At 40.5% G+C, this 13,801-nt stretch overlaps 1 protein-coding gene across 3 annotated transcripts in view; it reads left to right on the forward strand.

Moving 5' to 3' along the window:
* Positions 1–3,936, forward strand: part of ARHGAP23 (Rho GTPase activating protein 23) — a 77,909-nt gene extending 73,973 nt beyond the window's left edge. For all 3 annotated transcript variants that reach the window (XM_083147124.1, XM_083147125.1, XM_083147123.1), the window contains exons 23-24: positions 2,662–2,693; positions 2,900–3,936. In XM_083147124.1, the coding sequence (XP_083003250.1) occupies positions 2,662–2,693; positions 2,900–3,856 (989 nt within the window). In that variant the 3' untranslated portion in view covers positions 3,857–3,936. The remainder of the gene's footprint in view (positions 1–2,661; positions 2,694–2,899) is intronic.
* The last annotated feature ends 9,865 nt before the right edge of the window (positions 3,937–13,801 follow it).

A 13,801-nucleotide genomic window follows, 5' to 3' on the forward strand; every position in this document is an offset into this window, starting at 1 on the left:
AAAATATTGCCCTATTGTCATGGAAGTTTTTTTACCATACCATTTTTATTTTTCTTGCACAAAGTGAGTAATGTAAAAAACAAACCAAAAAAAACAAACGGGTATAAGTCATAAGGACAAACCAATTAAGGTTGACACCATAAAAAGGTCAGCATGGCTTAGGTCAACAGGTACAATTGGTTGACACAAGCAATAGGTTGACATGGACCGGAGTTAAATGTTTTTTGGGTGTCTGTCGACTTAGGTCATCATGAACACTGTACCAGTGTACCACACCCCTTCTCATGGCTCGTTTCACTCGCCGTGCTTCGGGCACACTATTATATTCTCCCTCTATGTCTACGTGGATAGTTAAGTATGAAAAAAACACCTGTTCTGGCAAAAAAAAACATGAATAACTCATGTTGACCTATTGATTGTGTCGATCTGAGCAATGTCGACCTTTTTTTAAAGGTGCTGACCCACTGCCTGTTGATCTATTGAGTGTTGACCTAATTAGTGTCAACCAATCGATCACATATCAAAGAAGGAAAAAAGCCAGGTATGGTTCCAGCTTCTTCTTTAGTTGCTGACTGAATTTTATACTTGGGCAAACAAAAGTTACGTCATATTCCGTTTGTGAAAAAGCCTATGTAGGTGTGACGGTTGTAAAAGCGGCCTGGACACAAAGGGTTGAAGACACTAAATAGAGTTGTACTTCGATTTACGTGTACACACTGCATTGTGGCACCTCTTAGTATGTTTTGCATCTGTAAGCTTTGGCTGGGGATTTCCCATAGTGAACCTGCTTCATTGGATATGGTGTGGTTTATTTATTAAGATGGGAGTTATGTTGCAGATGGGATGATGCTATGGACAACTAATGAGATTCTATTATATTCTAGAAGGTGCTAAATAAATATGTAATTTCTGATTGGTTGCTATTGGCAACATCCCATTTTAGTAAATAAACTCCAATGTCTCACTTGTTCTTCTACTTAAATGTTGCTCAATTGAGCTGGATGCTTTGAATTCCTTTTTGTCTTGAATCTACATTTGAAACAGGAGACATGCATTTACACAAGTCCCATTAAGAAAGAGAAAGAATACCCAAATGTGCCATCTCCCAGTTTTGCGTCTGTATGGGTACGTTGCCATACACTGAACTAGGGGATCCATTTCTCCACTGTACGTGTTACATTACTCCGTGCCTAACCCTGTGGCTAGATGCTCTTGATGCGTGGAGAAAATAAAAACAGTACTAATAGTGTCCCCCATTACTGCTGCAGTTAGTAATGCTGCTAATTTGAAATCCTTTTCATTTAAAAAAAAAAAATGTGATCACCTATAATGATACATATAAGGCTGTCAAAACAGGCATATTCATGAGCAAAATATTTAGGTTAGCCCTATACACCAGGCTAAACCTAGCACGCAGTATAGATCTTTTTATTTCACGATGTCTGCTGAAGTGGGCATATCCTTTTATGAGAACTGTGGAAATATGAAAACAGTGTATAATGACTTTGAAACAGCTGTCCACTGTAGTGGCCTTTATGCATGAAAGGGTTAATTACCAATCTTGTGCCACTGGATCCAGCATCCAATTTCAATTCTGTTTGCTGGGCAGCCAGGCTAAAGGTGCCCATACTGTAGAGCAATTTGGGCCCTTTTCACACAATTCGATGTATCGGGCCAATACATTGTGTGGAAAAATTAAAAATCGTATGTCTCTTACTTCTGATTTTGATCTGATGCTCAGCACATCGGATCTGGAAATTGTCATGGCTGCTACAAGCATTTGTCATATACCGTAGCAGTAACTAGGAGCGCATGCGATGCCGCTTATGTAAAAGGACCACACATGATGTATCGCATGCAATCTAGTTTCCAGAATATCACATGGGATACCTAGTGCTAGCTTTATGACTGCTTTGTCAGGGGTGGCCAAACTGGTCCTCAAGATCTACCAACGGTCCACGTTTTCCAGGTTACCTAGCTGGTGCACAGCTGTAGTTATTACTGTCACATGTTCAAACATGCTGCGTTCATTCCTACTATAGATCCACAGGTTGCCTGGAAAACATGCACTGTTGGTAGATCTTGAGGACAGGTTTGGCCACCCCTGCTTTAAGTGAATGGGCTTTCCCATGTAGAGAACACTAGCAGTACTGAAAATACAAGATTAGTATCCATTGAAATTGCTACTAAACATTGTGTAAATCAACTACATTTTCCAAACCTTGGCAAAAAATAACCCCATTACTCCAGCGATAGTATATTTTCATTTAAACTTGTCAACTTTTCTGATAATAGAGGTAAAAAATAAATGGCTTTATTGTAAAGATGGGAATATATATATATATATATATATATATATATATATATATATATATATATATATATATATATATATATATATATATATATATATATAAAAAACCTGTAAAATATACACATTCAGGTAAGTACTTTTAACAGGGAAGCTCTTTCTGTGTTGTGTCTGTGCTGTATTGTGTTAACCATATGTTGTTGGTTGGTGGTGATATATTTGTGCTGTGTTTAATATGATGGTCTAAGTGAAAAGTTTAATGAGGAAATGGAAAAATAGAAAGTTATAATATCAGTATGCAAGATAATACACAAAGCCACAAACCTCACACTCTCCTGCTTTCATTTCAGATTCCACCAACAGTGATTCTGCCAAAGCCAAGGTGAGAATACTGGGAGGAACAAAGTGTTTTTCTGTGTACTGCACACTCTCTGGTGGAATTCAGTTGTTTATCACTCCCTGATTTAAAGTGACTTAAGAAAATGGGTCAATATTCAACGAATGTTTTTGTTCGTACTTATGGTCATAATTAATTTATGTGATGAAGTTTGATTTAAATTGGTAAATAATCCTACTGTCTGTTTTCAGGCCTCTCGAAAGGAGATTTATGCTCGTGACATCCTGTCAATTCCCTTCATTTCGGCAGTAAACCGCAAACGTAGGAAGAGGAGAGATGAGAAGCGCTTTGGGAGCAGCACAGAGGAGGATGACTCTGAGCAGGAAGTGATACGGGTGGGGCAGCCTGAACAAGATGTCGAGGTCCTAGAACAGCAAAAGGAGGCTAGTGAATCCGAAGAGCCAGTGTGTTTAAAGTCCCCAGATCAAAAGTTGCCTGATGCAGGTAACATTGAAGTTGAGAGAAAAGACCCTGGGCAAAGGTGGGTGGCTCCTGTCGAGGAGAGGATCCCTGCAGATGCTCGTTCTATTGTCTCTGGATACTCCACTCTGTCTACGTTGTGCTCAGAGCCTGCCTCAAGTGTCAGGGGTGGGGATGAGGCAGATGATGAGCGAAGTGAATTCAGCCACATGGAAACGGACACCGAGCTGGGAGGAGGAAGAGAAACAGAACGACCACGTTCGCAGGACTCGTTTACCTCTCAAAGGCTAATTCCTGGGGACACATTAGCTCGCAAAAAATTTGGTAAGGGTAAACTTGAATCTGCTGAGGAACCAGTGTCTTCTAACTCTCGTACAGCACAACGTTTAAGACCAGCGGCAGATGATCTTTGCATGGCAGCAATGCGTAAGCCTGGCTCTCCAGAAACTCGCCGTAGGAAGAGTGCTTGGCGTCGACACACTGTGGTGCTCCCAGGGCAGCTTACGGATCTCAATTTCAATGACTGGAAGGAACCTATCCTTGGTGCAACAGCAGCTTCTGAACCTAGTGCCCGATTAAGTGGTGGAGCCTGGGCAGAAGGGAGGGATTCTGGGCTCAGTAGCTTGGAATCCCAGAAAGCCAAAAGCCCAGCAGTTCAAGAATCTGTAGCCAATAAGGGACCCAAATCGCAAAATCCTTCTCTTCCTGGGCTCCGCCATTATCTGTAACCAAATTTGGCAAACTTCTGCTTTTACTAGAACCAGATGTGGGTGGTTTGTTCACACCGTGAGCAAACAGCCTGCAATCATGCATCACTTTCATCTGTCATGGCTTAGGCAGTGTGCGAAGGATTCTTATTTACAGCAGAGGCTTTTTATGTTATTGTTCTAATACAATGTTTGCCCACGTAGTTCCATTCCCATCAGAATAGTTCCTTACCTCTTCTTTCCTAGCAAATATCTTAATCCATATTGGCATTGACCAAATACAATAAAGGAGATAGCAGGGTCAGTGTCTCCCCACAGAAACAGAACAACTGTTTGTCTATTGTCATATACAGAATACTCAATAATTATCCTGTAGCAGACATCACTCCATACAGCGGGTATGTGTATGACTCCTAGAACTTTGCAGCAAGACCCCCATATGTATATTGTTCCATGTACTATTGTGCCTTATTGCATAGTTTTAACATATTCCATTTCTTTTCCTATTCAGGTTACAGTGTGTGTGTGTGTGTGTGTGTGTGTGTGTAAAAGTGTTAAAGTTGTAGGGCCACCTCCTGAAAGCGAGATGTTACATATAAGGTGAGCGTAGAAGGAAGGAAGAGCGACAATTAGAAGGAAGAGCGACTGTCATAATTGCACTACCATTTCTACAGCAAAAACCTGGTTGTTGCAATATTGGTGGACCACTAATGATACACTGTATGGTCACACTTTTGGATTTGGAGAAGCTTTGTCTTTATACCACAGAATGCAAAAGGCAGGAAACACTGGGTGAGATTTAATAGGATGAGAGATTCAGAAAGTGAGAGATTTGGGAAGAAATCTCCAGGTTTTTTTTAAAGCGGCAATCATTTACACTACAAAATCAAACTGGTTTTGCAGTGTAAATGATTGCCCCTTTAAAAAAAACCTGGAGATTTCTTCCCAAATCTCTCACTTTCTGAATCTCTCATCCTATTAAATCTCACCCACTATGTCCTTCTTCCAACTTTAGTCATAATTTTAGAAATTCCACTGACAAACTAATAGGCAAGTGTCAGTGCCTACGATACTAGAGTGCCCAGGCCATGCCATCTCCAACTTAATCCCTTAACCATGTCCAAAACTGAATCTGTGATTAGATGTAAGTATATTATCACCAATCACGAATCTTCAGTTCAAGTTTTAATGTTAAAAGCACTATAATCTCAAATGTGTCCTTTGCATATTGCCCACTAGTGGGGAATGCTTATACAAGACTTGTTATGGTATTCCACTGTACAGGCAATGAGCGTACCTTGTCTTGTCTTCCACTTCTTTGCCTGCTCTATATTATGTTTTTCTGGGATCACAACCCACATAATGCCATACCCATCCCTACTGAGGTCATCACCACGCCTTGCTTTTAGATCTCATTTACAAAGTATTACACATGGATAGACCTGAAGGAACTTAAATGGAGAGTTTATTATGACACAGTTTACCAAATTATGTATCAAACAAGCATCCTTAGGAACACATTCATGTATAATAGTCATATGATGCATATTATTATTATTATTAATATGCATGCATGTATGTTTTTTTAATTTATTAGACCAATGCAAAGGAAAATGAAAAGGGCAGGGTTTGAGTCCCCAAGGGGTACAATGAAACTTGTGTACCTTGCTTCTGGGAGATTTGCATTCATCAATTGCTGCTGAGGGAGAAGACCTAGAACTAATATACCGTGCTCTCCAGGATTTTACCCATGTTTACGCCCCTTATTCTGGCCAATGGTAGAGCAGCATTGTTGAGCTATGTTTACAAATGTCTCTTATCTTGTCATATAATGTGTATTTGTTACATGTGCTGTATTTTAGTTCAGATTTTTACAGTACATTATTATCATTTATATGGTGCTGCATAAAAAGTACATACAGAAACCGTGTGGGAAAAAAACCTTAATCCCCAAACACAAGAGACGATCTAGTAAAAGATTTCACTTAAAAGGGTCCTTTTACTATATTGCTTAATGTGTATACAGAATATTGTTAACGATGTGCACTCCCGCTCATTAATAATGACCCCCTCCTTTGTCTGAACATGTACAGATGAGAGATATCCTAGTTAACGATGGCCATGTTGCAGCTCCCCCCTCTACTCCTTCAGGGCTAGATTTATTAAGCTCGGTGAAGTGATAAAGGGGGAAATTTACTAAAGGAAATTTGTAAAAAAAATAGGTGTATTTGTATCCAGAAATACACTTATTTTTGACATTTACTATCCTGAAAATACGGCAATTCGTATTCGTATTGATGTGCTATCAATACGAATTGCTGTATTTTCGGGATAGTAAATTTCAAAAGTAAGTGTATTTCTGGATACAAATACACCTATTTTTTTTTACAAATTTCCTTTAGTAAATTTCCCCTTAAGTGTCTGTTTTTTATCACAGGCCAATCAGCTTCTACCTGTTATTTTTCAACCCAAGCCTGTAACTTCACAGTTAGAAGCTGATTGGCCAGTGATAAAAACCAGACACTTTATCACTTCACCGAGCTTAATAAATCTGCTCCTCACTTCCTTACCTACTGGGGATCATTTAGTCTATATGGGGCTTAACAATACAGATCATTGCCTACAAGATTTATCTTGTATCGTTGTTCATAATGTACAAATAAGCAGTAGTGGCTGACCTCAAATTTTTCTTGTTGTAGAAAAAAGCTACAGTCACTAGGTCAACACCTAAAAAGGTGACAGACACTGCCAAACGGTTGACACAAGCTCATGGCAGACAGTCAAAATGTCAACATAAGTTTCTCATGATTTAAAAAAAAAATAGGTGGTATTTCATACTTTACTATCCAAGTGGGCATAGAGTGCTGAGTGCAGTGAGGCACCGTGTCCAAAGCATGGGCAGCCATGTGCGGGGCCACGGTGTGTGTGTGTGTGTGTGTGTGTGTGTGTGTATATATATATATATATATATATATATATATAGTGTCTGACGTACGATTACATAGCCACCCTAAGATCATAAAAAACTCATGTCGACCATAAATTTGTGTCACCCTTTTGGCAGTGTCAACCTAAGGTATTTTGACTTTTTTTAGGTGTCAACCTAGGCACTATTGACCATTAGTAGTCAACCTATACATTGTCTATCATCTGTATGATCTAAATCGAATGTTCCCTGTTTATACCACCAGCCTCGGGCACAGGACAACACTTGCATTATAGTATAATGTGTTTTGTATGTAGATTACACGTAATAGGTGGATTTACAGAGGTTCTGATTCCAATCAAAATGACCCAAATGTTACTGGCCTTCGCTAGCACATGCTGGAGGCATTCCCAAATGATCTACTGGAGCCTGAGCTTCATATACCCTTCTCAGACACTTGGCTGACATTTCATTGCACAGATAGAGCTCTTGCCTGTCCCAATGTGAGAAAGGTGACTCCCTCATCTAAGTGCCATTATCACAATATGAAACCTCATTGTGACAGGAAACTCTTGTTACCTCAGTGTGATACAGGCAGAGTTCTCTACAGCCAGCTAGGAATGACATCCTCTACGCTCACAGTCCTTGTACTGTGTTGGTGAAACATGCACTGTCACTGTATATAAACACACGTATTTATATTTAAAATTGTTTATTTGTTAAACTATCTAACTAGACTACTCCTTTTTATGTAGTACATTACATTTGTTGGGAGGGGTAACTATTTGCATCAAAAAATAACTTTGGGGCGTATATGCAACTAGTCACAGGGTTTACTCAACCAGCTAATTGTCACTGCTGACCAATTTCAGTAACTACCAATACCCCACCTGTCAAGCCCCAGTGGGGAGGATTCTTAAGTTCAGCCTCACTCTGTTGTACCACGCAAGAGAAATGGAGAATAATTCATTAGCTCTGGGTGTTAAACCCATAACTTTCCCTGTGCAGTAAACCTATCTAATTGGATATGCACCTAGATGTTGCAGAGTCTCTGGCCAAACCTTTCGGTCTCACTGGAGAAATCTGGAAACTATTTCAGATCACAAAGCAAGAATAACATTATGTAAAACCAAGCCTACTTTGAATTTGTATGTACAATTTTAAGAATTTTTTTTCCCAGCAATGAAAGTAACAGAAAAATAACATTTAAAAACAACAGAATTAGCGGTACTTATGTAGTATCTGGGCATCCGATTTAGAAATCGGATCGCATGCGACCAAATCGTATGCGATGGTCAAGATTTTTCCATAGGATTCCATTTTAACATAGAATTCAATGGGAAAAAGGGGTCCTTTTCCTTTCCCCACTATCCAAGTGGGCATGGAGTTGGATATAAACCTGTGGCGAGCGTAGCGAGCCACCGAGCCCGAAGCGTGGCGAGCGGACACAGAATACTTTTTAAGAAATATGCGTTCGCTCGCCACGCTTCGGGCTCGGTGGCTCGCTGTGCTCACCACGCTATATAAGATCAACTCTATGCCCACTTGGATAGTGGGGAAATGAACAGGACCTTCTTAACATTGAATCCTATGCAAAATCGCATCGCATCTGATTGTATGCCTTAAGGTAAGGCATACAATCACAAAATCGGACACCCAGATACTACATAAGTACCGAATTAGCTGCACTATGTTATTTAAAATACACCTTTATGGTGAAAAATACCATGCATCATTTTAGCAACTTTGTCAAATTAAATCTTAAGATAACTTGCATTTGGCAAACCTCATGTGATGAAGGTGTTCATTGCTTATACACACTGAGCCTATCAAATTCTCATGAGAATGTGGCCCGTCAATCATTAGAAACAACAGCACTACTTACCAACATTAAAAAAACCTGGTGATAAGCCCCCCTCCTCTGTGCCTCAGTAGTGTTCCATCTTCCAAATGAATGAAGAGACTACATTCTCAGAAATATTGGATTTACACCCCCCCCCCCCCCCCCCAAATAAAAACACCTTTTCCCCCATGCATAGGTTGAAATGGTATGTTACGATCTGTTACGAAGTTATAGTAGTTGCTTTGCTCAGAATAATTTGTAGTAATTTGCTTTATATATAGAAATACTGCTGCTTCATGTAATGATCAGAATAGTATTTGGAAGCTGCACAAGCCTGGCCACTGACTAGTCACATGATCTGTCCATGTATGGTGTTTTACTACTGTAGGACACACATGATAGTAGCAGACAGATGAGTGGACTGAAGTGTATTGGTGTTTAATGGTTATGTATGAGAATATAATACTGCTGGAAAGCAGGAGGCGGCCTGATGGTTACAAGTGATGTGTATGAAAGTTATGTTTAAAACGTGTTTTTGCGTCTGAAGGGAACTTAAAGTGTAAAGGATCAACCTAAGGGCCTGGACAGACATTTTTTTTGACAGACAACGAGCAACCCCAGGGTCCTACTAACACAAGTTGGTCTATGTTGCAGTTGACAATAGATAATATGCTACAAAATCTGGCAAAATTAGTTTTTTGATAACTCTGTCAAGTAGTAGATACTAAAGGACAACTGCTACACAGATGGCTTGTTTGTCCAGGCCCAGAGGGTTACATATATAATAGAAATCGGGTCCTAGGACGCCAAAACATGGCTTTGTGGAGAGTAAAGGATCGTACTGTGAACATTAATGGTTACAGTGCAAAAAGAAACCGGTTGTATATGGGGTCTGCAAGGTGCACACACCAGCACAATTCTGGCAATGAGGCTCATATTTTTAAAACCGCAATAATTTAAAAATCAAAACCAGATTTTTGTCTTCTAAATCCTTGCTACTTAAAAATCCAAACTAAATGACATGTCTATAGTGTCTAAGTGCATGGGGGACAGTGCATGAAGCAGAGGCTTACTGATCATTTGTCAGCGTTCATGCAGTACTTCCTAAGAAAGTGTTCAACTAGTTGATTGCTGTAAGTAAAACATGGGTTTCTTTTGATTATGCACCATAAACATGGGTCACCAGCAAGGTAACGGAATTGTGTGGGCCACAGATGCACTGTGCAACACTTGCATGTCTAACGCTGCACCCCCACGTGTTATTTATCAGTAGTCACACCATATATGCACTTACATTGAAAATTGACAAAAGTGATCTTATTACAGGTCACTGCAATGTATAGACTGTTACTAGTTGTGGTGTGCACTAAATTAAACAAATGCTTCATTTCCCTTTGTTTGTGTTGATCTCTCTGCTGTAAATGCCACATCTATATTGCCTGTACCAGGCTGCACAACTTTTGCCTTTCCATGCCACTGACCATTGCCTGCAAGCCTTGTGCTATGTCTCACCGCTTCACTGTTGCCTACATATTCTATAGTAGAAACGGGCAACATTTGGCTCTCATTTTGTTGTTGAACTAGAAGTCTCAGCATGCCCTGTCAGCCAAGATTGCCTACCTCTAATACCTATTGTACATACACACCAGTGATAATTAATTGCAGCATTACTCCCAAGCTTTTATAACCATATTTTTGTATATTGACTGACCTGTACTTCACCTGACCTCAAATCCAGTGCCCACACTTTCCATTACATTGTACTGACTTGGTGCTGCTAACAAACTGTTAATAATTTGTTGCTACAATGTATGTTTTACCATTGGAATCATGCAATGACCATTCATCAAATCCCATTTGTTGCAAGATGTGATCCCTTATCTGCAGAGGGGTTAAATTATTCTCTACATTATCTGCTGATTTACTTTGTGATGGGTTAATGTGTCTCATTGCAGTCTTGCGTTGCAACAAGCCTTCCTGGCAATAGAGGTTTATTCGACCCAAATGCTTAGCAAAAGTGTTTTTGTATACAGACTGCTGCCATTCCAAACTAGTATTGTGACTAATGTATAATCCTGTTATGCATATAATGTAAAGTATTATTTCTCTCTGTTCTGTAAATATGGTCTCTAAATGTGTAACATAATATAAAATGTATAAGAATTTTTAATGTTTGTTTTGCTCTCCTGCTTTTTTTTTTTTTTTTTTTAAATTGGAGATAGTGCTGAATAAAGCTTTCTGCATGTGCTGGTGACCTCTATAGTGTGCTGCGTGCTACAGTATGTGAGACTGCCCGCTGTCCGGGCACAGGGAAAACAATAACCGGCAGCCTTAACCAGAATCAGATCCGGTCTCTTCACCACCCTTCTGGTATACAGTGCGTGTATGGAAGCAAAACTGATGTATTTTGTAGCGTCAATATTAGCCAAACTTATTTTTTTTACATTATCTGTAAATAAATAAAAATCTAATATTAGCATATATCTGGGCTGTTTATATAACTGGATCTGGATTAGTATTCCCCTTTATGCATGTAGCCTGGGGTTCCATATCGATTCTATCAAATATAATTTACTATTAAAACACATTAATCTTGCCAATTCAGCAGGAAATTTAAGAAATTTAAAAGTGCTATTATAATTTTAAGATATCTGTTAATTCACTGAGCTTTGGTATCAACAAGCATAAATTATATGGGACATTTGGAGGCAGAATATTTGACCTTCTGGTTCACTCGCAAAGGCAAATAACTTGTCAAATGGACAAAACCATGGTGGGGTTTTACTTTAAAGTGAGATCTATATTGCAGTGTAAAAATAAAGCAGTCAGTATTTTCTCTGCACAGAAACAAAATAGCTCACCCATATCTAATACGGCCTACACACGTGCCGATAATAAGGCATTTTCTAAGCGACTTTGCTTAGTTTGGCAAAATCGCTTAGAAAATGCCCCTACATCAGTGTGTGTAGGGTCTATAGCCACAGCAATGCGCGTCCCCGCCCGAGATTGATGAGCAGTGTCCATGACTATCGACATCGCCAGGATCCTCTCACCGGAGAACACTGGCGCTGTCAGCTCGCTCAGCACACAGAGCTGACCGTTCGCTCTGTATGTGGGCTGTCAGCTCTGTGTGCTGAGGGACAACGGAGCAGAACGGCCCGACCTAGCACAGCTAGGTCAACCTACACACATCGGCATGTGTGTAGGGCCCATAACTCTCTGCACAAGTTACATATGCCCCCCTGCAGTGCAGCAGGGTTTTGTCCATTTGAGAAGGAATTTGCCTTTGTGAGTGAACCAGAATAAGGGCCATTGTGTGTAGCAGGAGTCCTCAACCATTCTCCTCAAGGCACACTAACAGACCAGGTTTTAAGGATAGCCATACTTGAGTACAGGTGACTTAATTTGTACCTGTTATGATTTGACCCATCCGTACTTGTGGGTCACTTCTGTCGGTCAGTCTTTAGCTCACTTCACTAGAATACATGCAGCCTACCTCAATTATACTGTTGTCCTGATTCAAAGTTAAGCCGGGTAGATACCCCCAGATCTATTCCGCAGATGCAACAAACACTCTGACCCTACATCTCATCTCTGCTTCGGCGATCATACGCCGAGCACCTGAGCCCTGCCTCTGCCCCAGCTGCTGTTCATAACAGGCGGCAGGTTCTGGGATGTTCGGGTCGGCTCAGGAGTTGTCGGGCGCCTGAAATACTGAGTCCCCCGATCCATCCCCAAGCCTGCTGCCTGCTTACTAGCATTCGCCGGCCGGGTTTTGGTAGACTTGCAAGGCTGCGAATTCACAGCCTTACGAATCAACCAGAGTAACCCCCTATGTTAGTCTAAATTTAGAAGGCACCTAAAAAAATGTTCACCAACTGGCTCAGCCACAAACATTTATACTGTAGAAAGCATATTAAAAGGGGGGGGGGGGGGTGGAGAGAGACCCCAGTTTGTAACGTCTAACAATTTTGCACAGGACAAGAAGTATGCACAGGCAATCCTGCTCCCACGTCACCTCAATCCCCAAACACTATGGAAAATGATGCTGAACTGACACCTGCAAATAGTTTTTAGCTACATTTCACTAGAACTCTAGAAAGAGCCCAATAGTTATTCTGCCAAGAATAGTGGAAGAGCTGCAGCAGATGTCAAAATACAGTACTCATTTCGAACATCAAGATATAGTATTGAAATATAATAAATATATATATATATATATTTATTATATGTAAGATTGCAAGCTTAGGGAAGTAGGCACTGATTTACGAGGATAGGTGATACCTGTTGCATGTTCGTCCAGCTGCATTGTATCATACAGCCTACCAAGCAAATTTGCAGTCACATAGTTAAGTTTGGCCAAGATGCAAGGGGATGTGAGAGTGAAGAAAAAAAGCTGTGTCGACGGAATGCAACCGGGTAGGATACATTATGGAGGCCATGCGGGTAATTCTGGAATTTGATAATGTGGTGGTTCAGTTCAGGGAATGCTGACAGCAAAAGTATTTGTGGACTGCTTTCCATCCCTCCATAGAGTGGATGCAGCACCAAGTAATCCATGTGGATAAGAAACGCAGAGGAGAAAGGTTGGGTTAGTGAAGTTGGATAAGTGACAATAGTAGTTTGGTTAATAAAGTAGAGACGTGGGTTTTAATGCTGCGCTCTGTCACTGACATTCTACACGGATTTTGAAAATAAATTGTTTTATCATAAACATAAAATGATTGAATTTGTCATTTGACTCATTAACAAATAACTAGATTTACATGCATATAGTGTGATCGTACATAAAGGATAAACTTTCCAATGAGCTGTCCAGATTATTTTGCTAGATCAGTTGATTCCTTCAGGGTTAGCTCCAATGCTGGGTACTTGTGTATTATCACGGCGCCCACGATTTCCATCGCAGGCCATTGTACAATGAAAAATCGCATTGCATGCGATGCGACGCGATTTCACCCGATTTGTAATTGTACAGGCACCCAGGTGCCTTATTACCATGTTACCATGGGTCATGAGTATGTGAAATGCCCCCTATTGTTAACGCCACCCCACTATCAACGCCAACCCGAAGCGTGGTGAGCGCAGCGGTACGCGTCCTCCGACCTTTTCATACCCCCACTATCCACGTCGGCATGGAGTTGATTTTATAAAGTGTGGCGAGTGCAGCGTGCCACCGAGCCCGAAGTGTGGCGAG

Source organism: Crinia signifera, chromosome 6 (assembly GCF_055691185.1).
Source record: "Crinia signifera chromosome 6, ASM5569118v1, whole genome shotgun sequence".
Classification (NCBI taxonomy): domain Eukaryota; kingdom Metazoa; phylum Chordata; class Amphibia; order Anura; family Myobatrachidae; genus Crinia; species Crinia signifera.